Genomic DNA, 26,632 nt, shown 5'->3' on the forward strand with positions numbered 1-26,632 from the left:
TATAATTCATTATTCTACATGGCAGAGAATCATATTTGGTTCTATGCAGGGAATTTCTATCTGAAATGTTCTGTGACGTTATGTCCACCTGAATATGGCCCTGGTTTTCTATTGTGGTCCAGTGTAGCGATACAGTAGTCCAGACGGAGGCTGGTACTTTTCCACAGCGGTTTCAGTCCAACTCTCACAATGTGGAAGTTCAGTTCAGTCTGTCGTGTGACGTGGTCTGGCACAGTTCAACCTAGTCTTTATGTGATTTCACCCAGTTGAGCTCCTGTCTATATGGTGTCTGGCTTAGTTGGGTACCTGGTTTAAAAAAAAAAAAAAAAGTCCAGGGCAATCTAGTGTGGGTTTATTCAGCATGGCATGGTGTCCTACAGCATTCTAGAATTCGGGTTCATTAGAGTCTGGTTGAGTGGTGAAGTGGCTAGGTTTGGCCCGGTTCGGCCTAGTGGTGGTCCAGCTAGGCCAAGCTGCCAGGCCAGGAGACCACGGTGAGTGCCACCCTCATGCGCTGCTCTTTCAGCATGGGGACCAGCGCTGAGTGGCTCATGCCCGCTGTCGACAGCCCGTTCACGGCCACGATCATGTCCCCGCACCTAGAACAATGGACAGATAGAGGCAACTCACCATGGGTAACAAACAACACTGCCTCATCTGGATTGTTGGCCTATATATATATATACACTACCTACACTGCCTCCCTTTGTTTTCAAAACAGCCTCAACTCTTCATGGGATTGACTCCACAAGGTGCACTTTCAAGCTTTGAATCTCTCGTCAACATGGCGTTTCCATCCTCAGAACTGCCACTCACTGGGTGTTTTTTCTTTATTGTACCATTCTGAGTACACTAGAGACAGTGTGTGAAAATCCCAAGAGATCAGCCGTTTTAAAAATACTCAAACCAGCCCGTCTGGCACCCACAATCATGCCACGGTCAAAATCACTGAGAAACATGTTTTTCCCCATTCTGATGGTTGAACATTACCTGAAGCTGCTGGCCCCTATCTGCAGGAGTGTATGCAGTGCACTGCTGTCACAGGATTGGCTGATTAGATAGTTGCATGAATGAGAAGGTTTACAGGTGTTCCTAATAAACTGTTCGGCGAGCGTATGTATGCTATTTGGTAAAAGCGTGTATTACACCTCCATCAACCTCTCTGTGGGTCAGTGTTGGCCATATGTGACCGCAGCTGGTGAAAGCAGGAACAAGTCGGCAACCGACCAAACAACTTTTATTCTGAAAACCATTTTGATTGGTTGCCGACTTGTTCCCCCGCTTTCACCAGCTGCTGTCACATATTAGGGTGTTGAGGGTGTTTTCTGATTCACAGTTGACATTATCGATATGATACGGTGTCATATGTGACTAGACGCTTACTTGAGGCGGCTGTCGTAGTACGCAGGCGTTCCGAGGACAATGGTCTTGATGAAGAACGCCTGGTTGCTATGGTTTTCCTCGTATCCCCCGACAATGCTGAAACCCCAGCTACCGGGGTGATTTCGACGCAGAACAATCTCATGACTACTGTGGAGGTAGCTGGTGAGAGAGAGAGAGAGAGAGAGAGAGAGAGAGAGACAGAGAGAGAGAGAGACAGAGACAGAGAGAGCGAGAGAGATATGAGTCATTGTTTTAGTCACGGAAGGAGGGCACATGGAGATGCATCTGAAAGAGGCGGAGAGGGAGGGAGAGACAAGAGGAAGAGAGAGAGAAGGACAAGGAGTGAGAGAGAGAAAGAGAGTCTGGGGGATGATGTGAGGGCGGGGGGAGAGAGTCTTGCCCTCTCTGTACCAGTCTCAGAGAGATGAACTGGAGAGGGGGGAGATGTCTCCACATGCCCCTCACTTGATAATCCACAGCTGTTGATGTTGACAACACAGTTCAGCACAACAAACACACACATAATCCCTAAATGGACAACCTTACATAACATGCACTTACCCTGTCACACACACACACACACACACACACACACACACACACACACACACACACACACACACACACACACACACACACACACACACACACACACACACACACACACACACACACACACACACACACACACACACACACACACACACACACACACACACACACACACACACACACACAGACTCCCCAAAAACCTAAATCACAACACAAACAGAAACATAAGGATAATGCACATCCACTTTATACACTTACACACACACACACACATCCCCATGAATCACCCATCCCCAGAATATGCCCCCTCAGTTATAGTAAACATCAACTCACACACGCACACACACACCTCTCTCTCTCTCTCCCTCCCTCTCCCTCTCTCCCTCTCTCTCCCTCCCTCCCTCCCTCCCTCTCCCTCTCTCTCCCTCCCTCCCTCCCTCCCTCTCCCTCTCTCTCTCTCTCCCTCTCTCTCCCTCCCTCTCTCTCTCTCCCTCCCTCCCTCCCTCTCTCTCTCTCTCCCTCCCTCCCTCCCTCTCTCTCTCTCTCCCTCCCTCTCTCTCTCTCCCTCCCTCCCCCTCCCTCCCTCCCCCTCCCTCTCTCCCTCCCCCTCCCTCTCTCCCTCCCTCTCTCTCTCTCTCTCTCTCTCCCTCTCCCTCTCCCTCTCCCTCTCCCTTTCCCTCTCCCTCTCCCTCTCCCTCCCCCTCCCTCCCTCCCTCCCTCCCTCCCTCCTCACCTGGGCAGGCCCAGCCACAGGACCCAGGAAGGGGACCAGCTGGCGTCGTAGTCGCTGTCGTGCGTGTGGGGGGGCAGCAGCTGGTCCTGGGGGGACTGGCCCGGGCCCGGCTCCTCCAGCATGCTCACCTCTAGCGCCCTCAGCTGGACAGAGCAGGACGCGGCGCTGGCCTTCAGCGTGCCCACCGCCTCACTGTGGCTCAGGTAGGTCAGGTCCTGTCCACTGATACTGAGCAGGACATCACCTGGGGAGGGGGAGGAGGGAGGAGGGGGAAGAGGATGAGTCGGAGGAGGGGGAAGAGGATGAGGGGGAGGATGAGGGGGAGGAGGAGGAGGGGGAGGAGGAGGGGGAGGAGTAGGAGGAGGGGGAGGAGGGAGGAGGGGGAAGAGGATGAGGGGGAGGAGGAGGGGGAAGAGGATGAGGGGGAGGAGGAGGGGGAGGAGTAGGAGGAGGGGGAGGAGAAGGAGGAGGGGGAAGAGGAGGAGGGGGAAGAGGAGGAGGGGGAGCGGGAAGAGGAGGAGAAGGAGGAAGAGGAGGAGGAAGAGGAGGGGGAGGGGGAAGAGATTGAGACAAGAGATTGAGAGGTGCACACAGAGAAAGAGAGAGTGAAAGAAGCATGGGTGAAAGAGAGAGAGAGAGAGGGGGGGCGACTCATAATGAACGAGCACACCTATTACTCTCACAAGGGGAGGCTGGAGGGGATCCAAATCAGAGGACAGGCTCATTGGAACGCATGGAAAGGAATGAGTTATGGTATGATTACCTTCCATGCATTACAATGAGCCTGTCCTCCGATTTCTACCTCCACCAGCCTCCTCTGACTCTCACCTATGGCTGCCAAAACCAGACATGTGGGTCCAAAGTGGGCCAACACCTACCATGACAACACATGTCATGGTATTGGTCGACGTAGTGCTCACCTCGTTTGATTCGTCCGTCCCTCGACAGGCAGCCGTGTGGTTGGACGCTGGTCACGAAGATTGGCAGCTCTCCACTCTTGCTGCCCCGCCCCCCTGCTACAGTCATACCCAGAGACTCCTGGGGCTCCTTCTTTACAGTGATGTGCTTCTCCTTACAGGTCACACACTGGGAGAGGTCCTACCACACACACACACACACACACACACACACGCACGCAGAAACACACACGCAGAAACACACACACACACACACACACACACACACACGCACGCAGAACACACACACACACACACACACACACACACACACACACACACACACACACACGCAGAAACACACACACACACACGCAGAAACACACCACACACACACACACACACAGAAACACATTTTAAATGCTTTATTTATGTCCACATACATGTACAATATCTAAAGGACATAAACACTAACAGTGCATTTTGACATTATGAAAACAGTCAGTTACAGTAGTGCTGAGCCAACAATCAGTTATGCCTACACTTAGGATGTTATTCACACTAAGTGATCAAATCAAATCAAATTTTATTTGTATAGCGCATTTCTTACAAGATGCAACTCAATGCGCTTAGTGATGATTACAGTGGATTTGACAGATACAGTATCAATACTGTAAAACAGACAGTATCCAGCTCATGGGTACAAGAAGCACCGCCGTCTCCATATTGAGTGGCTACCAATAATAGCAGATACTGAGCAATACTTTGCTAACTGTTTGGCCCTTCTCTTAGATACACACACACACACACACACACACACACAGAGCAGGTAAAACACAAGCTGTATAACACCCACTAACCGTCTCAGGTCAGGACATGCGCACTCTCACACACACACACACACACACACACACACACACACACACACAGTACACAGACACACACAGTACTCACTCTGTGGGTGCTGGCTCGGGCCAGGTGGAGGCTGGGGACTGGGCTGGGGGTGGAGCTGTGGTTGGGCAGGAAGTGATCATGGCAGTACAAGTCCCTGGTGGAGGAGGAGCTTGGTGGTGGGGGCGGGGTTTGCTTGCTGGGCCGGCCAATGAGCAGATAGACTCTCTCGCCGCTGGCCTGTGGGATGACATTGTATTCATCCACCACAGACGTTCATCCCAAAGTTTGACACCATTCCTCCTCCCGCCCCACGCATGACCAATGACCCCCCCGTCCTCTGATTTCTACCTCCCGCCAGCCTCCCCTGATCTGTACGTGTGTGTGTGTCTAATATCTCAATCTCACCGGTCTCACCTGTGATCGATTGACGTAAAAACAAAACAACCCATCCCAGTTCCCCCGAGTCTCACCTGTAATGATCCGAGTCTCACCTGTATGATCTGCGCCGCCTGCTCCGGCGTGCCGTGGCGCAGGTCCTGCTCGTTGACGGCCAGCACGCGGTCGTTGCTGCACAGCCGGCCGTCCTTGGCCGCCAGCCCCCCGTCCAGCAGGTCCAGCACGAACACCCCCGACTCGTCCGTCCGCCTCACCAGCTTGATGCCCAGCTGCTCCGCGGAGTCCCGCTTGTGCAGCGTGATCCTCAGGCTGGCCGGGCTGGAGGGGGCCACCTCCGGGGTGGAGCAGGGGGCGTGGGGCACCGAGGAGGAGGAGAGGGGGGTGGTGGTGGCGGCGATGGCCGTGGTGGTGGTGGCGGCGGCGGCGGCGGTGGGGGGGGTGGTGGAGGAGGAGAAGGGAGGGAAGCGCGAGGCGCAGCGGCGCTCCCTCAGGACCGTCAGCTGCAGGGAGGCGCAGGGCCGCGCCAGGGTGGAGCGGGCGTAGTTGTGGGGCACGTTGCTGATGTCCACGTTGTTCACCTGCGGAGGGGGAGGGGGAGAGAGTTAAGCAGTGGGTGAGATGGTGTGGGATGAGGGGGGAGGGGGGTTGGGGGGGGTATGGAAGAGATAGGAAGGTACGGGGTGGATTTAAAAGGGGAATTCAGGAGTAGGAGAGAAGGAGAGATGGAGAGGTATACAGTGGGAGAGGGGGGGGGGGAGTGGGTGAGGGAGGAGATGGAGGGATGAGGGTGGAGGGGGGTTAGGGGAGGGTAGGAGTGAAGGAGAGGTAGACAGGGGGAGAGAGGGGAGGAGGAGTGGGTGAGGGAGGAGATGGAGGGATGAGGGTGGAGGGGGGTTAGGGGAGGGTAGGAGTGAAGGAGAGGTAGACAGGGGGAGAGAGGGGAGGAGGAGTGGGTGAGGGAGGAGATGGAGGGATGAGGGTGGAGTAAAGGAGAGAGGGAGAGGTAGACAGGGGGAGAGAGGTGAGCAGTGGGTGAGGGAGGAGATGGAGGGGGGATATGGAACGGGGCAGAGTGGATTGTCTGAAGTAGGATGAAAGGATGAGAACGCTAAGTAGACAAACAACAGCTGTATAAGGAGGGAAAGGAGGGATGGAGCGAGGGAGGAGGTAGGGAGGAGGTAGAGAGGAGGATGCAGGCGGGACTACACCACTGATCTACAGTACGTCGACCGTCGGATCACACCCAGAAGTCAAGTCACCTGTAGGATCTGATCGCCCGCCAGCAGCCTCCCGTCCCGAGCGATGACCCCGTCGCGATACACTTCCTGGATCACTACGTTGATGAGGGGCGTCTCGTTGCCCCCGACGATGCTGATGCCCAGCTCCACGTAGGGGTTGGAGCGGTGGACCTCGATGGTAGTGATCTCCCCCTCTGGCAGGGAGGGTAACTTCACACAACCTGGGACACAACAACACAAACACAACACATATACATATACATATATATATATATATATATATATATATCACATAAAAACAACAACAACAAAAAAAACACACAGGTAAAGAAATATTCAATACACACCACCCAGTCCACAACAATAATGTATCACATATATCAATGATTAAGCTAAGGGAGATGATCATGTGACCTACCCTCTTCTGCGGAGAGGGGCGGGGACTCGGGGCAGTCCCAGCCAGAGGAGGTGGAGCTGGCGGTGCGGAGGAGGTGGATGCAGGGGTTACTGAGGGGCCGCTTCACCTGGGGGAGGACACACTCCAACCCCACCACACCTTGAGGGAAAGAGAGACAGAGTGAGTAACACACGCACACGCACACACACGCACACACACACACACACACACGCACACACACACACACACACGCACACACACACACGCACACGCACACACGCACACGCACATGCACATGCACACGCACACGCACGCACACGCACTCAGAGATACACTCTCTCTCTCTGTTGGGTTAACTCACTGTCCTCCTCGGTGCTCTCTTCGAAAGCCGGGTTATCCAGGCCAGGTTCATCAGTCCACATGGGCACACTGGTGCATGCTGTGGAGCGGCCACCAGGGGGGGAGGGAGAGCTCTCCCTCAGGTCGGTCTGCGGGGACCTGGGGGACCTGGGTGGGCTGGTCACCATGGCTGGCTCCTCTCCGCTCTCGAAGCGAGGACTGTCCACTGCGGTCTGCTGAGACCTCGTCCCCGGACACCTGCACACACACACACACACACACACACACACACACACACACACACACACACACACAGGCACACAGACACACACACACACAAATTAAAAACGCACTCCCACCGAGGCCTACATACACTGCACACACACACACTGGACCCAATCCTATGGAAAAATCACACACGCACACACACATATTCACTAACACACATAAATAACACAACCTGCTCCTGTTGAGTTAAAGCTGTACACCCGTCATAAAGAGCTACTACAGGATGCCTGCGGGATTGATCCAGGGCAATCGACCAATGAGGACCTCTTCCGATGAGGTCATCTTATTCTGCTAGTCTACCCGGAAGAGTCAGACCACTTCTCGAGAAACTGATGACCCCCCCCGCCCGGAAAAAAACACTTTGCCCCCGGCATGCGGCAGTGTCCGATTCCCCAGTGTCTGATTCCTTACACAAACAACGCTGATGAACCGAACCCGTCTTGACAATCGACTCCACCTCTCATACCGTCGCTGGCACCCACATCAGGGTCTTTGCCGGCAGGAGAGGCCACGTGGGCCCAGGGGCTTAGCCTTTCACCCACTGAAGCACCTGACACACAGTTCCCACCACACAAACGCCTAGTTTCCATAAAGGGGGCAGGCAGAGGTTTGTGGTCTCTGAAGAGGCCTGAAGAACAGCGTTTGTCTGCTCAGGGAGAGAGCATTTGGTCAAAGAGTCAAAGAGGCCAAATTTCCCCCTAAACTCTCAGGTGTTTGTTGTAGATCACAAAATGATTTGATACTGTATGAGTGGTATCAGACTCCCCGGGTTCAGAGACTGTACCGGGCCTGACTGTACTGGGCTGGGTGACCCGTCCGTGTCCAGACAGCTGACTCGCATAAAAAGCCTGTTATTGTTAGTTACAGCTGGTTATCCACAGCTCGTTAGCGTAAGCTTGTTACGGTAAATCTCCTCTGACACCTTGGTGTTTAGCAAGCTAAGGTTAGGCGGCAAGTGTCAAAAAACAGAGCTCCCTTAGAGATAGGCATGGGGAATACAGCCAATGAGAAGTTAGGTGACTGAATTACGTGGTGAAACGGTTCAGCAGTGGCTCTACACAGCCAGACCAAAAACCTCCACACAGCTCAGATCTATTTCAACACCTGCTGATCCCTTTGAACACAACATCAGCTTAGCGTAAACCTATCACAGCTCCGAGATCAAGTCCTATGTATACAGCTTTCACCAACATGTACAATACAGTTGACTTTACACTAAGAAGTTCACTAACTTAACTTCACTAACTTAAGACTTCACTTTATCAACCTATAACGGCCAACTCTACTCACCCCCCAGTGCGAGCACACACACACTCACGCACTCACACATACACACACACACACACAGACACACAGACACACACACACACACACACACACACACACACACACCGAGGTGAGACACCCCCAAACAGAGGAGAGACCTGACATGGAGATGCCAGTCACTCACCAGAGGTCAGGGTTACCCTTGGCCGTCTCACAGAAGAAGTGATTGAACAAGTCTCTGGAGTTGAAGTTGCTCAGCATGGTGGCAGCGAACATAGAGAGTCTGTCGGCCAACACATGACGATGAGGAGGTAACCACTAATCCCCCCCGTCACATGACCCAGCCCCCAGTAATCCTCAGACAGGGTCTCACAGTGGACGGTCCGGCCTGGCTACTTATAGTAGGTGGAGGGACTGAAACTTCATTCCGAGTGGGGAGTGAGTCTATCCATGTCGGATTCAGATCTGTGTTGTGGAGTCAGTGGGTCCACAGCACAGGCTACCGCAAGTCCAAAGCCAATCACAGGCTTGCTAGCGGTGATCAACCCCCACCCCCCATTTTAACCATGCTATATAGAGCACCGTTACTTGTGTAATGTGAAAGTAGAGAGTGAAGTGTAGCCTAAATGTGGGCCTATGCATGTGCCGTGTGTGTGTGTGTGTGCGTGTGTGTAGAACACTTGTTTTTACACTTCTACGTACAGTGGGTTCACTCCTGTGATACAATGTGTGTCAGTGTTTATGTGTGTATGTGCATGCATGTGCATCTGGTGAAAAGGTCCGCATGCCATGTAGGCAATTCTCAAGTCGCGCAAATGGCCAAAAAGCTTCTTTAAAAAATAAATAAATCATGTTTTCCGTTTTTCTTCTTCTTTCATAATACAAAAGTTGAAGTGTTGAAGAGCCCACTCAATATAACAAACAACAGTTTTACGATCACTAAATACTTAATTTGTGAATCGGATTCACTGTATCGTCTGCTGTCCTGCTTCATAGGCTACTGGTTAGTGATACATGGCTTACAAGGCTTTTTTTGATTCAGACCGATTTTCTCTGGTATTCGGTTTGAGGTGTACCAAACATTCAAATAAGCATATCTTCTTCAACAATTTTTCGATTTTCAATGTATGACACATCATTCGAAAGCTTACAATCTGCACTTTCACTTGGGGACTTTTTCCACCAGGACCTGTCACATATTATGTGCAGTTTCAGTGGATCCTGTCGTTCATGTGTCCCTATCGTGTGCAATGCGTGCAGTCCTGTAAAGGGACATGGACCGGAATGAGTAACGCTATCAAATATGTGTAATCCATGCCATGACGATGAGCCCGGCGTCCTCCGATTAATTTCTACCTCCCCCAGCCTCCCGCCGTATGTGTGTACTGTACCTGTGTTTGAGGTGGGCCTCCAGGTCGCACCGTGGCATGCTGAGGTCGCAGGCTGGGGTCAGAGGGCACGACACGGACAGCTTGTCCAGCAGCTTGTGCACCAGGATACTGGACCTCCGGCACACCTGCAGCTGCAGCCGCGCCCGGTCCAGCGGGCAGAAGTCCCTCTCCTGGAGGAAACTGCGCAGGCAGCGGGCGCAGAAGGTGTGGCCGCAGGGCGTGTCCAGGGGCCGGACCAGGGGCTGCAGGCAGATGTGGCACACCAGGTCGTCGTCCACCTCCAGGCGGTAGTTGTAGAGGTGGTTCTCCCAGGCCTGGTGGATCTGACCGCACTCGGGACAGAGGGCCTCCAGGACGGGCTTGACCGGCCCGGCCGGACCCACTTCGCAACCCGGGCTGCCCATCTCTCCGCCGCCAGCACCACCACCACCAGCACCGCAAGGTTTTGGCACACGTTTCTCCAAGGGGGGGTGGGGGGTTACCAGGGGGCCGGGTGAGGGGGGCGTCCTATCCCATAAGCCTTAGAGGGGGAGCGGGTTACAGAGAGGACAGCCGCCCCCCAGTGGTCAATGAGACATCACCCTGGGGGGGGGGGGGGGGGTCAGAGGTCAGAGAGAAGGGGTTAACAGCTGTGTAGTAACAACACGTGTGAGTCTGTGTGTGTGTGCATGTGTGAGTGTAATGATGTGTACATTCTCGTGGTGAGTATAAGCTTTTTATGAGTGTGTGTGTCTGTGTTTGAGTATTTGCATGAATGTCTGTCTGTGTATGTGTGTGAAAGAGAGAGAGGGAGAGAGAGAGAGAGAGAGAGAGAGAGAGAGAGAGAGAGAGAGAGAATGAGAATGTGTGTGTGTGTTTGTGTGTGTGTGTGTGTGTTGAGATTATGCAGCGCTTCTCCTGGTCACTAATCTGGCAGTGTAATCTCTCTTTCGCTCTCGCCTGCTGCAAACTTCCAATCCCCACAGAGAGGGAATTATCTGGGATTGAGTCAGAGAGTACTAGGCTGACAGGAATGAGAGCGAGAGGGAGAGGGAGAGAGGTGGGGAAATCATCAGAGGGAGAGTGAGAGAGGTGGGGCGTGAGAATATGAGAGAAGAAGAGGATGAAGGAGAGGAAGAAAGATGGGGGCAAAAGAAGGAAAAAGGGAGAGCGACAGAAGAGAGACAAAAGGACAAAGACTTGGACAGAGATGGGGAGAGAGAGAGGGAGAGAGAGAGAGAGGTGGGGGAGGAGGAGGAGGAGGGGGAAAAGAGAGTGTGTGAATGTGTGAGTGTATGTGTCTTTGTTTTTGCATGCGAGTGTGAAATGCACTTTGCTGTTCGTCAGCATGAGAGAGCTAAACCTAATGGATGGCTTCCCGTTGCCTTGAAACACACCCATCCACTCACCCCCCCCCCCCCCCCTTCCCAGGCCCGGCCAGCCCTCAGAACTAATGCATTGTGTACCTGTTATATCCACTGTGTCTCACATCTAAAGCCATTTAGATCTCTTGCTACTCTAAGCCTGCTCCCTGGTGGGGCGGGGGCAGGGGCGGGAGGGGGGGGGGGGGGGTAGGAGGAGGAGGCTCATAAATACATGTGGACACCAGGGGGACCAGCATGAAGAGAGCAAAGCCGCTGATTTGGCTACAAAGAGACTACCTGCCTCGGTTTCTCTCTGAGGGTCCGCTGCTGTCGCCATGACGACCCGGAGCATGTTCAGCGGGGCATGACATTCAGAAGGGTGTGTAGAAAGAGATGCACTGTGTACAGGCGCGGTTCTCTCTTCTGTAAGGGTTCTAACGGATACAGTTCCGAGTGGAGTGTTCCCCTGGTTCACTGTACCGTTTCTGTGACTACCTGCATCTGTCTCCGTGACAACCTGCTTCTGTCTCCTTGACTACTGCTTCTTGTTTCAGTCTCCTTAACTACCTGCTCCTGTCTCTGTGACTGCTGCTTCTGTGTCTCCGTCCTGCAGCTGGACGTGAATTATTCATGGGGACACAAGGCTCCTCTGTTCCCATAACAAAGCTCTGACATCATCTGGTCACACATACACACAAGTGCACATGCATGCACGCACACACACACACACACACACAATCAGTAAGTTAAATCTGTAAGCCTATGAGTGTTCATTTTAACAGCACTTGATAATATAAGCCTATGAGCCAGTTGAAGCGCTTAAATGATCTATACTACTTTCAAATAAGATTCCAGGGAATTGTTTAATAGCTTCTACTAGGCACCACAAGATCTCAACCCCTTTTCTCGGAAGAGCACTTATGTTGTGTGTGTGTGTGTGTGTGTGTGTGTTCCCGGTGCTCCAAGGCCACAGTGTTATTGTTATTGCCTCCATGGGCAGATAACAGTTTTCTATTGATACCAGCAGGCTAATAATGAAGGCCTCGCACCTGTCCATGCCGATCATGCTAAACCCAGCCTTTTCCCAATGCATCAGAAAACGCATGACGTCTGTCCCAAGCCCAATAAGGACAAAACAATAAAACAATATCGCATGCCAACACCACCATCCATCAGCATTATGTAGAAGGAAGCAGATTTTCGATGCTGCATGCCAAGCTAAGAATCATGTTATCTTTCAACAAATCTTAATTCTCATGAAACGACATTATAACATAATCCATTTTTTATGACAACAAAATACCAAGTAAAAAAAAAGATGGGTCCTGCGATACGAAAAGAATGAATTATTCGCGGAGAAACATCTGCATCTGCATTCGCGGAGCAACACACTGCATTAACCCTGGTACCTAAGTGGATGTCTGTCCAGGCATCAGCCTCTCAAAGGCGTTACCTATTTGATTAAATGATTAATTAATTAATGATAATTATGCAATATATTTCTTTTCATTCGCTCCCAGGCTGAAGTGTCTGGAGGCTATGATCGTATTCCCCCTCCCTTCAGAGATGGAGAATGGACAAAAGCTATTTCAACTGGAAACGAGACAATGATGGTGACACTGAGGACGTGCAAGCACAATATATGCATCATTATATTACCTATTCTGGCCTTTCCTTCGTGCCGTTAACTCCGGCCCCAGAGAGGGGGACAATTAGGACCTCAATCACACATTCACCGCAACAAGACGCCCCCGTGCCCCGTGTCTGTCTGTCCCGCCATCTGCGTTCTCTGAGCACCAACAGTGGAACCCCGCCCATCTACTTCCGGTCAATGTAAATGCGTGTGTGAAATGTGTGTCAAAATAAGAGCACCCCCTCCCCCCCTGTTTTTTTGTTTTTGTTTTGTTTTGTTTTTGTTTGTTTTTTGTTTGTTAGTTTGTAAAAAAAAAGAAAAAAAAAAAAAAAGAAAAGAGAAAGAACATTTTCTGTTATTGTTTATGGACAATGTACTGCATAACAAAGTGCAAAACTAGTTTTCTACTATTAATGGGACAATAACCTCCCCCACGGATACTAGTTGTTGTTGTTATGTCCTGTTGTGTACATGTCTCTGTGAAACTCAATACAAATATTAACCTAAATAAATAAATAAGAGCACCCAGTTTACACTTATTTAGCATTTAAACATGGTAAACAGGGTTCAAGGAACCATATAATAAAAACAAACAATATACAAATGATCTTAAACAATAATTATATATCAATCATCACTATATCATATTTGGTATAGTATTGCTCTAGGTTTGTAATTATATCTTAATTGCACTGATGAAATAGTATTGCCCCAGAATAATGGACTGTACAGAACTGTTTTTAAGATTTCACTCAATTCATCTCTGGTACTACTCTATTGGCAACACTTCTAGAATAAGGATCAGGTGAGTTTGAGTCTAAAGCGATGTCTAACCCTCGATGACTCTTTACTCTTCCACTGCTTCCACTTTCAGGTATATGGCCCAACTAAGACAACAAGCTTTTAGACTCAAACTCACCTGATATGCATTCTAGAAGTGTTGCTGAGTAGAGTGGCACCAGAGATGAATTGGAATCTTTTAAAAGATATTGCTGTACCGTCCAGTTTATACAAATATAATAGGCATGTGTAAAAGTACCTGTAATTGCACCAATATGTACATTTTAGATAGATAGATAGATAGATAGATAGGTACTTTATTGATCCCAGAGGGGAAATTAAGGCATTACAGCAGCTCACACCATAAACAACAACAATAAAATGACAATTGAATAATAGAATAAGATCAAAAATAAAAATAGACAAACATGATATACAATAACAGCAGTCCCGTTAAGTATGATTTAACATACCCCAGGCTGACTCTGATCACCCCGATTGAGCCAGCTGGAGGAGGCAAAAATGTATATACTTTCTGTTGGGCAATTTCTCCTATGACAGAAAATATTGGGATCCCATCACTTGCCATTGATGATTTAACTCGTGCTTTATTTTGAAGCCGCAAAAAACCAGAAGTCTGAATGGAGCTTTTTGGAGCTGGGCGGGACCTCACGTTGTCAATCACAACATTAAGCTATAGGTTAGCTCAATGCCTGTTCAAAATCACACACAGACAAAACATATTTAATTGTTTTTCCTTTTTAAAACGATTTAAACCAATATAAACCAATTCGCTATGGTTTGCATGTTGCTAAGTATTAACGTTGCTCAAATATATATTTTAAGCCAGGCACTGGTAAGGTCTGAAACCCTTATGGGTCTTCGCTTTAAAGCCCTTTTGGAAGAGAGGAAATCTACATGATAAATATTAGCCAGCACATGTGCTCGTTGGTGTTGCATTGATCCCCGTGCGTCATGGCAGATGATTGTGAATTGGAGAAGTATGTCGTCATCCTTTATCTGCCCGTGTGGAATATATCTTATTCATTCTGCATTCCAAAGGTGTTTTTAATGTGGGGATCATAAGCTTCCTAGCAGCTAGCTAGCTACCTCTTTTAGCCGATGGCATATCAAACTATTTATTGATGTGTTTCAAATTATTCAGTATTGACAGTATTGGCCATTTCCATACGCGTGCAGCAGGTACTTGTATATCCGTCTGCGTTAGGCTAATTGTGCTGTGTGTGTGTGTGTGTGTGTGTGTGTGTGTGTGTGTGTGTGTGTGTGTGTGTGAGAGAGTGAGAGTGAGAGTGAGAGTGAGAGTGAGAGTGAGAGTGAGAGTGAGAGTGAGAGAGAGAGAGAGAGAGAGAGAGAGAGAGAGAGAGAGAGAGAGAGAGAGAGAGAGAGAGAGAGAGAGAGAGAGAGAGAGAGAGAGAGAGAGAGAGAGAGAGAGAGAGAGAGAGAGAGAGAGAGAGAGAGAGAGAGAGAGAGAGAGGTAATCGATATATGAGTCAGTCTGCCAGAAAGATGATAGAGTGTGACTGACCTTGGGGAGATGGAGGGAGCTGTGTGTTCCAGAGAGAGACACTGATACAGTATTTCCTCCACACACTTGTGTCTGCGCTGTGGTCAAAGGTCAACTGTGTCGCCCAACAGGTGTTCCTGCTGGGACTGAAAGCTGACTCAGTAGCTCAGGTCATTCAAGGACACGCCTGCCAGCAGCACACACATTATTCACTCTCACTCTTTCTTTCTCTCTCTCTCATTTTTGTTTTCCCTCCCACTGTTTCTGACCTTCTGTTTTTATTTTGTGTTTATGTTTCTCTCCTTACTCTCCATTGCTTTCGCTTTTGAATATTCTTTCTTTCCTCCCTCCACCTTCCCTCTTCCCCCTCCGTCATTTGACATTTCTCTATTACTGCTCCTAATCTCCTCTCTCTCTCTATCTATCCTTTCTTCTTCCATCCAGGCGTGCGGTGGAGGAGCTGCTTAAAGAGACCAACAGGGCACGGGTTAGAGCCGAGACCATGGGTCCAGCTGGCTGGTGAGTGTGATGACATTGCATGGCGAATGAGGCCAGGATCTGTTGTCGCATGTCCTCATATATTGTCATAGTTATGTGACTGACCCTGGCAAACTGCTTAAAAGACTGCAAAATATGCATTTGATGATATTGAATTGATGATAGCCCTGTGGAATATCATCAATTCCTCTTAAGACAAGAAACCAATTTTCAAAACCAATTTTCAAAACCAATTTTTTCCCCCACTATGAATCCAGTCAGAGTTGAATGTTCATGGGGGTGTTTTTGCTCTCTTTCAGGATGAAGTGTCCGCTGCGCACCGCCAACAAGCGCTTCCTTCTCAACACCCTGCGCACCACAGCCCTGCAGCACCGCCCGACTGGCCAGTCTGCAGGGGGGCGTCACGGAGGGGAGCTCCGGTCAGAGAGCAGGGGTCGCAGTAGAACACCTCCCGGAGACCACAGGTCAAAGAGCAGGGGTCGCAGTAGAACACCTCCCAGAGACCACAGGGCCGCCGCCAAGGGCCATAGAGACCTTAAAGACCACAACAGAGACGGCAGCCACGAAGACAGAGGCAGAGACAACGACAACAACAGCCGCAAAGAGGACGATAACAGTCATGAAAACAGAGACTATAGAAACAGAGACAGACACAATACACACCGGGACCACGGTCACAAAAGAGACTCTGCACCCAAAACACACAGGCGCCGTTCTAAGGAACACTCCCCATATAAGGGCGGTTCCTCCTCCAGAAGCCGCTCCCTGTCCAGGGACAATCGTAGCTCCGCCTCCTCCAACTGTACCCTGCCCTCAGGCCACGCCTCCCATCACTCCAGCCAACACAGAAGGAAGCGCTCTAGCTCCCCTGTCAGGGATACGCCCAGTGGTGGGAGGAGCCAAAAGATTGAGCATTATCTAGAGGGGCATCTTCCCACCCCAAAGAAGCACATGGGCGTCCTTGAATGACTGAGGTTTGAGAGGAGAGATGTAGACAAAGAGAGAGAAAGAGAAGGGTGTGAGTGAGTGAGGGAGATGATTAGGATGTTTTTTTTGTTTTTACTGTTGTCTGGTTGAAACAAAAGTGTGACTGATTAAAAGGCTTTTCTACTGTTCTTTTAAAAAGAAAAACTGGTCTGCAAACTCAAGGGCAAAACATTGCATCTTCTTTCCTTACATCCAGCAAATCCAAGGCCACTGACATGAGCAGGGTGATAAAATCCCCCAAGAATCAAAACTTTTAGTTATTTTCATGGATTTTCATGGTTTTCCATTAGCTGTTGCGTACGTGCGTAAGTGCTTTATTAGTTTACCTGTACAGACACCTTCACTTTTTCCACATTTTATTGTGTTATAGACTCAATTTAAAATGGATTAAAGTAAAACATAATTTTCTATTAATCCACACACAGTACCCCAGAATGACACATCGAAAACATGTTTTTAGAAATGTCATTACATTTATTAATATTGAAATACAGAAATACCTCATGTACATGTTCATGTTCATGTCATCAACAAATCAGTCAATTACTTCAGTTGAGTCCATCTTAATTCAAGATATGTATAATAATAATAATAATAATGAGATAATATAAGTTCATGTAATTTTGGAATTAATGTTTTTGTTTTTATAGGGTCTCTGATTTGCATAGGAATCAATTACACACTCAGCAAATTTCATTTTCTCTTGGTCCTGACAAACTCCCCAGTCCCTGCCAGTGACAGACAGACCCATAACTTGATAAAGCTTCCACTATTCTTCACGCAAGAGATGTTGTGGAAACTGCATTGCATGTGCTGGATTTGCACTAAACTTAATGCTTTGTAGTAAAACCAAATAAACACATTCCAGCCACATTCTTTGCTCTATCACTTTACTTAATTGTTGCAATGAATATGGATATAAGATTATTGGATGGAATATTTTCCGTTAAGGGATACTTACCAATTGTTTAGAGTGATTGAGATGATCGCAGTCCCATTGGCTGTCCTTTTTCTCTCCACCGTTCAACTTTGTAGATTGTTGTAAGTGTCCCCAGGCCTCAGGGTCGCATTCTTGTTCCTCTCCATTTGCTCAGTTTGTAATGAAAACAAACATAAAAACAAAGATAGAATTCCAAAATTACAAGAACAATTATCCGTGACGGACTCAATTCAACTTTTTAGCATAGGGTCTTAATAGGGTCTGTATTTCAATGTTAATACAATTGAAATTCCTAAAAAAGCTTTCGCTTTGTCATTCTGCATTGTGTGTGGATTGATGGCAAATGATTTCAATGTAGGCCTAATTCATTTTAAATTGAGTCTATAACACAACAAAATGTGGAAAAAGTGAAGGGGTGTGGAGCATGTCTTTTGGATTTTATTTGTCAATTTGTTATGATGGTTATTCACCACTGTCTCACGTGACTTGATTAATGGTGTAGTAAGTTATTCTCTGACAATAGGCTACATTTGATTTCAATAATAATATCGTTAGCATTCCTCTGTCATTACTCGCCGTTGGTCATGTTTACATAGGCTAAGCCTGTCGCCGATGGCAGTTTGTATCCTGTCTCCCTCTTTTTGACATGTAGGCCTATATATACCAGCTTTATCAGAAACGTCTTTGTTTGAGAAAGAAAGAGAATACCTGTTAGGCTCCCATGACACTCCTTCAGCTCCCTCAAACCTTCTTTATTGCATTCAATGTTATATTAATGATTAATTAATTAATTATAATAATAATAGTTCGGTAGTCCTACTACTAATAATACAAGTATGATTATTATTATTATTATCATATTATCATTATGATCGTTATGGTACCAGGCCTGCACTATAACCCTATTTGATGACAAGGGGCGTATTAAAAAGCTTATTAAAATAATCACCTTTTCGCCAGGTATTAGACTTACAATTTGCTAATTAGCAATACCTAAAAAATATATTTTGAGGCTGAATTTAGCTCTGGCTTGAAGTGATATAAGTTGTAATGCTGACTGGGAGAACCATGCACTGGGTATATGGTGGTGCAGGTATAGGCTTATCCAGAATCAACAGCTGGACATGAACTCAGGCGTTGTAAGTGTCTTTCCCCCAAGCATAGGTTCCATCTGGTGTTTCTAACCCATTGGGTCCTCTTGGCTCTATGGCCCGTGTCAACACCCTGCAATTTGAGCTTTAACCATTTTATTGCACTCAGTCCTTAAAAATCCTTTCAATTGCATTATATCAATATTATGAAAAGTGCATTTCATTCCGTGCGCACGAAGACGTTGACCAACGCATTGCCGTTCACTTAAAATCATAAATGTCCATGCCATGCATGGTTTTACGCAATCACGCTTCATAAACCCCGTTGTGCGTCTCCAGTGTAGTGGGGAATTGCTTCTGTTAACAGTTTCCTTCCTCTTTCAAACGAAGTTCAAATATAAACACCATTAAGCGACATTACATGGACTGATTTTATGGAATTGGTTTACTTGAACTTTATAACAGGGCTGAGTGCCCCATTAATACTGTAGAAAGTGCCATAATTGCTCTTGAAGAAGTCAGAGCAAATAATCGTCAAGCGCATTCGTTTTTGTTGCCTAACGCAGCTGTTAGCTGTTCCAGGGGTGTCCAAACTGCGGCCCATGGTCCATTTTTAATTGGCCCGCAGCAAATTATTAAAATATAATGGAATACGGCCCACACATGAAACGTGCACCTGGCTGTATTGTACTTCTTAATTTTAACATTATACAGGGCTGTGAAGGGGGATCACCATCCTGACTAAGAAGCAATCTGAGGCTGCTGTTTTGAGAATGATCTGCCAACCCTTTTTGTAGCAAAATAAATGAAAACCCATTAATGGAAAGTTGTGATGTAGGCAGTTTTTTTTCTTTAAGCATATTCAATTATCCTGCATAATGTACCTACATTTGATTGATGTTGTTAACTTTAATACACTAGAGGTGGGGCGATACCTCACCCCTAGTGAGTGGTGCAGCCTTTCATATATTTTTCTGTAAGTGGCCCTCAGTGAAAAAAGTTTGGACACCCCTGGTTAGGCCTATGCTGTTTAGGCCTATATGCTTGTGATCAACAACAGACTTTATCGGCGAAGAAAAATAGGTCATGCAATTGTTGACCCCACACAGCGAACCGCTTTAACAAATAGCCTATAGTAGGCGATTAGAGACAACACTTAAAACCAGAGCTGCATGCAGACAATTTTCCAAAAGCCTCAGTATGCACCAATGAGTTGGGAAGCACTTAAACTACTGATATCGTCATAGCCTTTAAAAGCAATAGGCTCAAATACAATATACTAACTATATGAGTCGTATAACAAGAACATATCTGGAGCGGTCAGGCCAGCTGTTGGCTTTATGTTGCCTCCATCGAGCAGACGCGCAGACAGATTTGGAGTACTGTGTTCCATGGCGCAGACAGATTTTGAGTGTGTGTGTGTGTGTGTGTGTGTGTGTGTGTGTGTGTGTGTGTGTGTGTGTATGTTCCATGGCGCAACACTTGCTAATTGAGTTCTGTCCCTCACTCAATGGTAATTGGTTTACACCGATGCACTCCTCTTTACCTTACCCAGAGGAGTGTTGTTTAATGGACTGAAAACCTGTCAGCCTAATGGCCAGCAAACAGGGAACGAGAGTGGTGCTGGAGGGACAACCCAGTTACTGTTTGTTAACACCAACCGTTAAATGGTGTTAAATGAGGCATTTCCTAAACTGTAATGCATGGTTCGATTTTTTGGAAGTTGTCAGATTACGCTATTCTTGAGCGAATAATAAAAAAAACTAATATCAAGTGCACCATAACTTGTTTTTTGATCCGCCCTACATTTCATTGCTTATGTCTCCAAGACAACCGCCCTCCCCGGCCCAAGTTTCTTATCTCAGGGGTGCCGATTCGAGTACCCATATTCATCTACTGTGGTTATCGATTTCCCCTCTTTCAGCCTATTGATAAGAGAACTAACGCTCATTATAAAACCCCCATGGCTGACATTGTTGGACGGCAGTGAAATGTAGCCTAGGCGAAGTCAGTGCGTTCTATCGTTCCTTCTTCTCCAGTAATCAAAGAAAACCATGCTGTTTTGAAGCTGTTTTGTGTTCTCACCTGTGGGTTTCATTTTCGCTGATTAGGTGCCCCCCGATGGCATTAGCCCCCCCTATCCGGCAGAGATAGCGCCCCGCGGATTCCCCCGCTCACCTGTCCTGGCCATCGCTGTATTGGGGCCAACCGCAGGTGGATCTCAGATAACGGGGTGTTTGCCGAGGGGCATTGATTTGCGTGCGGTCAATTCTGTTCAATTATTGTTGGACTTCGGGGGCCTTCGCATAGGAAACACGAACAGAAACAAAGACTATAAGTTCTCCGTTTTGTGTCAACAGAGAAACCAATGAGTTAGGTGCAGCGGTGGTCACATGGTGACAGTCAGTGACACACCTGTGGACGGCCTATCGCGGCGCCAGACGCACAGAGGACAGGTGGAGCATACGCCGGGACAGGCAGGGCGCAGGTACTGTACATGTGCGCCACAGCCCCCCGGCCCTCGGCAGTCATGAATCGAGAAGACCCCTACTACTCCTCAGCGCAGCTTTTCAAAGACCCCTGCGCCTATCATAATCAGAGACCCCCGAGCGAAGACCTATACAGCCACAGCCCGCCACCTTGCCTCTACATGGGGAGACAGGCCCAGTCCATCTACATCACCACGCCGTCCATAGGGGGCTTAGACCAGGCGAGTCTCCCCCCTGACATCGCTCCGTACATGCCCATGCGAGAGGATCCGGACGGGCCACCACAGCTCCACCACCCCCAGGGGCCCCAGCAGCCTCTCCCACCGGCCCCCGGGGGTTATGGAGAGTCGGGGGAACTATGCGCCGACAGGAACCGATACCACCTTCCTTTCCCCTGGATGAAAACCACCAAGTCTCACGCACACACCTGGAAGGGCCAATGGGCAGGTAAACTCGCGTTAACAATAATTTAATACACGTCGCGAATCACGTACGCGACTGCATACAAATGACATTATGTTTACCGCATTATATCCATATGGAAACGTTTAGATTTCGAAATATCGTGACGTTAGAATTTTGTCAAAATCGAGTTTTTTACATAATCTGATCCATTAGGTGTTTATTAACGCCTGTGTGGTGTTATTTAAAAAATGTTGACATTTTTGAGTTAGTAATTCATAAAATACAAAGGTTCCATCTCACAGAACATAATGGAATGTAAAAACTTTGACGCTCAATATCTCTGAACTGCCCTAAACGGAGATAGAACCTTATCATTCTAAGCTCACGATATGGCTTCGTAAGGCTTAAACTGGACTAAATCACACTTTACATGTAAAATCTCCATTGAAGATGCTTTTTAGTTTAGGAGTAGGCTCAAGCCTTGTCTGACTTGCCCTTAGACTAACATTTTAAATGAATAAATGAATATGTTTTCTAGTAGCCTCATTTGATTTGCTCAAACATTGACTCATACGAATTCAAGTGAGGCTTTCTGTCACCATGTCTACGAGAGTTCTGTGAAACATCAGTCGACCTTGTGGATTGCATGTTCTTATTGAATTAGGCAGCAGGTGAAATGCCAAATAGTAGTCTGTGATAGCTTAACGTTTCTTTGGAGATAAGCACATTCTTTTAATTGTGTGCCTTCTGGTCAAATGATCAAACCATAAAGATGTTGGAGTATATCATGGCTTTTGTGCGCGTTACTACATGACATCATGTTGCTACATGTCATGTAAATCGTGAGCTTAGAATGATAAAGTTCTATCTCCGTTTAGGGCAGTTCAGAGATATTGAGCGTCAAAGTTTTTACATTCCATTATGTTTTGTGAGATGGAACCTTTGTATTTTATGAATTACTAACTCAAAAATGTCAACACACAGGCATTAATAAACACCTAATGGATCAGATCATGTAAAAAACTACATTTTGACAAAAATGGAGATAGAACCTTATAATTCTAACATCACGTATTTGCAATTTCTTTGTTTGGGGTTTCTGGTTGTCCATTTGTGCCTGTAGGTCATATTGTTGCATATTGTACATGGTTTATAATGATAGATTAATAGAGTAATATTAGACATAGCCTTACTCTTTCTCAGAGGTTTGTGTTCTGATGCGGCCATTTTAAGTCGGTTCAACGGGTCAAGTGACAGCCTTTATTGGCCTTTCAGGCAGCCACCAAATATGAACTATTTATTAGTATTGAGTGAGGTAAATAACACTGTAACAGGAGGCCTAATGTCTCACAGATGACAGTTCTAAAATAGGCATGTAATCTATGGACAAGTCAAATTAATAGCATTGGTTCAATTCGATTCTATCTGTTTGAAAAAGTAGGCCGAAACCAAACGTATTTGGTATAGGCTAACTCGCAGCGTTATAGCCTAATACGTAATTATATGAATAATACTAACTTTATAGCCTTATCGAAGCTAAATGCAGATTTTTCTGTCAATGTCAATTCACGGGTCATCACTAAAACTAAAACTAAACTAAAACGCATCATCACTAACATCACTAACATCACTAAAACTAAAACTAAAACGCGTAGGTTAATAGTCCTAGCCTAATTTTTTCATAATAAAATTAAGTAAACTTTCAATTTGCGTGTTCAGACAAAGAACGTAAAGTAGATTATTGTTTTCTGCTCAAATGTATTTTATTATGAATCAAATTGTATAGATTAATTGCTCATATAATGCTGAAATTATTTTAGAATCAATAGCTCTTGCACCAATAATTTAAAGGAAAGGTGCTCTATATACTTGAATAACTTCGAGTTGGGCCTATAACAACGCCCCTCAGCAGTGACTTAGCGATAAAGCACGTCCTCTCCTGACCTATTACTTAAATTAAAGATGTTTCCATGGTGTTCGACACATGAGGGTCTTCTAGTAGAAACATTATATTTTATTTTCTATTTAGTGCGTTTATGCCCATTTTCACTCCAGTTAACTTAATACATTTCTTAGTTTGGGTGGGGATCCAGGATGTTTTGCATTGTAAATCATTTAAATCCACTTAGTTAGGCCTACGTTTAGCTGTTTCTAGTTGCACTGACAACTGTTGTGTCTGGTGTATGAGCAAATCTGTGAGGGACTGTATGTTTTAATGTTAATTTCTGTAAAAGCAAATAAGAGCTCTCCTCTCCCCTTCCCTCCCCATCCAAACAAGCTGAAATTCCCCACATGCACAGCAAACATTGTTGTGTCTGTACCAGCAGGCCTAGTTGTGCTGACATCAGTCAAGCTGATGACTTTTAGTCTTTATGCTACTGTGTGTGATAGTAAAGTTAAGCCATTCCCCCTTCTTTCCTCTCTCTCTCTCTCTCTCTCTCTCTCTCCCTCTCTCTCTCTCTCTCTCTCTCTCTCTCTCTCTCTCTCTCTCTCTCTCTCTCTCTCTCTCTCGCTCTCTCTCTCTCGCTCTCTCTCCCAGGGCCGTACATGGTGGAGGCAGAGGAGAACAAGCGGACGCGGACAGCCTACACACGCACCCAGCTGCTGGAGCTGGAGAAGGAGTTCCTGTTCAACAAGTACATCTCCCGACCCCGGCGTGTGGAGCTGGCCATCACCCTCAGCCTCACCGAGCGCCACATCAAGATCTGGTTCCAAAACCGACGCATGAAATGGAAGAAAGAGGAGGACAAGAAGAGGGTGCGGGTGGTGGACCCCGAACAGGACTCTTCCATCACCTCTGGGGATCTGAATAACGAGGCAGGGTTGGGGGGGGTCTCGACCGGACCCTCCACAGCAACCCCCCACACCACCACACCCCCCTCGCCCCTACACGGCCACTCTCTCATAGGCTCCAGAGACCCTGCCTAGCTTGAGAGAAGTTGGTCGAAGTAGAGGAAAGGCACTTATTCCAAAGACTGGCATTGAAGAATGGTTTCACATTACATTACGAACCGTGACAGATTGACACGTGGAGCTGCAGAGGAATTGTGCTTCATCAATGCCTGAACTCAGCACCCTATATACCAGTGGTGCTTAGGACCTGCTGCCTTAATGAGTACTGACAATTTCACTTGGACATATCAAACCCAGTATATGCAGTATCTTTGCAGCCTCTTTTTCTGCCAGAAGAGGGCAGTAGACTACCAGTGGCCACAAGAGAGGGACCCTCTTTCCAAGTAGTTTACAGTGTGGTGAGGCCAAGACTGGTGTAAACCTCGAGTGCTTTACAGAAGCCATGCACTTCAATATCATTTGAAACATGTTTTGATTTTTCCTGAAAATTGTGGCAATAAAATCAAGTTTAATTTATGTACTATGTAAATATGTTTACGGATACAGGACATGGCAATAAGTATAACTGCACTGTCAATAGTCAATCTGTATGTTATTGTGCTATTGTTAAAGTCTAAAATGATGAAAATTAGGCACCGTCAACAATGTAGATTGTTGAAAAGTTATGGTGATCTGTCTTGTAGTATAGGACTATAGAAGAAGACCATAACAATGTGCGTAATTATCATCAAATAAAAACATTATCAAACCTCCAGTCTACACAATGATTTTTCAGTGTTTGGCAACTTAGCTCTGGACCTGCATGGGGACAATTCGTGAGCTTAGAATGATAAGGTTCTATCTCCGTTTAGGGCAGTTCAGAGATATTGATCGTCAAAGTTTTTACATTTCATTATGTTTTGTGAGATGGAACCTTTGTCTTTTATGAATTACTAACTCAAAAATGTCAACATTTTAAAAATAACACCACACCGGCATTAATAAACACCTAATGGATCAGATTATGTAAAAAACTCAATTTTGACAAAAATGGAGATAGAACCTTATAATTCTAACATCACGAATTGTGTACAAGCACATCAATGTATGCAAAGACTCTCGCCATCACGTCACAGTCACAACTTGTTGGGAATGTCCGGGAGCACGAGGCCTTGGAGGCGCAGGTGACAGATCTGTTTGACCTCCTCGATGGCGCGCGCTCTCTCCGTGGCGCGGTCGTTCCCGAGACGCTCCGTCAGCTGTCCCAGGATGGTGGCCTTGTCGTTCCTCCGCGCGCAGATCACGAAGGGGAACCCGAAGCGCTCCTTGTACTCCGCGTTCAGGCGGGCCATGCGCGACACTTCAGTTGCGTCCAGCGAAGCCAGACCGGCTTGACCCTGCTCTTCCCGGGACTCCCGGGTCAGAGTGCCACTCTGGAGGTCTCTCCCTGCGAGATCAGGGTGACATCGCAGGATCCCCTCTTTACCTGCATGGACACACAAATTAGATTTTTTTGTGTGGGGGGAGGCATTTAGCAGACGCCTTTATCCAAAGCGACGTATAATAGGCCTAGCCTATATTTTACTAAGTTAAGTGTATCATCTATATCCACCAGTCATAGCAGGAAAAAGAATTATGCTCAGGCCGGGGGCCATTGGCAATCGTAATGCTAGAATTAATGCCATTAATTTTTTTATGGAAGTCCAATCTCACCCACTTACCCCTACCATAAGACTAGTTTGATGACATGGAAATGAAAAAAACAACAACATTTAGACTTAATTGAATTAGCCTACCTGATTCAGGGAGGGCGTCGATGAAGTCGTTGATACCGGCCTCCAGGTCAACGAGGCCCGCAAACGGACGTCGTGACCATACCGCGGCCGTAATCAGGGGGCATTTCTCTATCACGTTACCGAAAACATCCACAAAATCCTCGTAGGGAAGGGAATTGACCGCACTGATGTCCATGACTTGACTCCTATGCCGACTCTCCAATGTGGGCCTACTGGCGAGGACCTTCGGACAGGTTTATGTCAAAGCCAATGGGAAAAGCCCAGCGTGCCAAACGCACGGGTCAATGTCCGTCGGCACATGAGTTAGGGGTTCGACAACCCCATTGAGAGGGGTCATATTTTCTTTCCCATTCTGTGCACAGTGTAGGTGGGATATATTCTGTGTGCTGCCTATTATTGCAACGTTGTAGTTCAATTTGTAACCAATGTGATGCATTGATAAGCGTAATAGGTCTGAATGGATATCAACGTGTCATTGTATGTAGCTATGGCGCCATCTGCTGGGCCTTATCGGCGGCATTGCCATTTCCAGAAAGCTGA

The 26,632-nt window shown here is 47.3% G+C and overlaps 4 protein-coding genes across 5 annotated transcripts; 2 read left to right on the forward strand and 2 right to left on the reverse strand.

Annotated features, from left to right (window-relative positions):
* Nucleotides 1–463: 463 nt before the first annotated feature.
* On the reverse strand, nucleotides 464–10,177 carry lnx2a (ligand of numb-protein X 2a; the record flags this gene model as incomplete). Its single annotated transcript, XM_080543395.1, has 10 exons — nucleotides 464–599; nucleotides 1,384–1,542; nucleotides 2,669–2,912; nucleotides 3,589–3,766; nucleotides 4,519–4,695; nucleotides 4,950–5,432; nucleotides 6,114–6,313; nucleotides 6,511–6,648; nucleotides 6,851–7,086; nucleotides 9,774–10,177. The coding sequence occupies 10 exons, from the start codon at nucleotides 10,175–10,177 to the stop codon at nucleotides 464–466; spliced, it is 2,355 nt and encodes a 784-aa protein (XP_080399521.1).
* A 4,308-nt stretch (nucleotides 10,178–14,485) lies between these two features.
* LOC308168956 (uncharacterized protein) lies at nucleotides 14,486–16,521 on the forward strand (the record flags this gene model as incomplete). The annotated part of the gene is made up of 3 exons (XM_080543594.1): nucleotides 14,486–14,530; nucleotides 15,499–15,573; nucleotides 15,852–16,521. Exons 1-3 carry the CDS (start codon nucleotides 14,505–14,507, stop codon nucleotides 16,519–16,521), a joined length of 771 nt encoding a protein of 256 aa, XP_080399720.1. The 5' UTR covers nucleotides 14,486–14,504.
* Nucleotides 16,522–21,100: 4,579 nt separating this feature from the next.
* On the forward strand, nucleotides 21,101–24,392 carry pdx1 (pancreatic and duodenal homeobox 1; the record flags this gene model as incomplete). Its single annotated transcript, XM_080542668.1, has 2 exons — nucleotides 21,101–21,506; nucleotides 24,004–24,392. 2 exons carry the CDS (start codon nucleotides 21,101–21,103, stop codon nucleotides 24,390–24,392), a joined length of 795 nt encoding a protein of 264 aa, XP_080398794.1.
* urad (ureidoimidazoline (2-oxo-4-hydroxy-4-carboxy-5-) decarboxylase) lies at nucleotides 22,467–26,317 on the reverse strand. 2 transcript variants are annotated; one of them, XM_080542670.1, is made up of 3 exons: nucleotides 26,093–26,317; nucleotides 25,426–25,782; nucleotides 22,467–22,548 (listed from the first exon to the last, which is right to left on the reverse strand). In XM_080542670.1, exons 1-2 carry the CDS (start codon nucleotides 26,265–26,267, stop codon nucleotides 25,433–25,435), a joined length of 525 nt encoding a protein of 174 aa, XP_080398796.1. In that variant the 5' UTR covers nucleotides 26,268–26,317; the 3' UTR covers nucleotides 22,467–22,548; nucleotides 25,426–25,432. The 2 variants fall into 2 exon arrangements, with proteins under 2 accessions (XP_080398796.1, XP_080398795.1); XM_080542669.1 differs by lacking the exon at nucleotides 22,467–22,548 and having other exon boundaries at nucleotides 24,663–25,782.
* Nucleotides 26,318–26,632: the final 315 nt, after the last annotated feature.

The sequence above is a fragment of the Nansenia antarctica genome (genome assembly GCF_963989245.1).
Source record: "Nansenia antarctica genome assembly, chromosome: 12".
NCBI classification, from domain to species: Eukaryota; Metazoa; Chordata; class Actinopteri; order Argentiniformes; family Microstomatidae; genus Nansenia; species Nansenia antarctica.

Coding starts and splice junctions, on each gene's coding strand:
- urad (XM_080542670.1), bottom strand. CDS start 26,267: ATGGACATCAGTGCGGTCAATTCCCTTCCCTACGAGGATTTTGTGGAT. Junction 25,783..26,092: donor CGACGCCCTCCCTGAATCAG/GTAGGCTAATTC, acceptor GTGTCCATGCAG/GTAAAGAGGGGATCCTGCGA.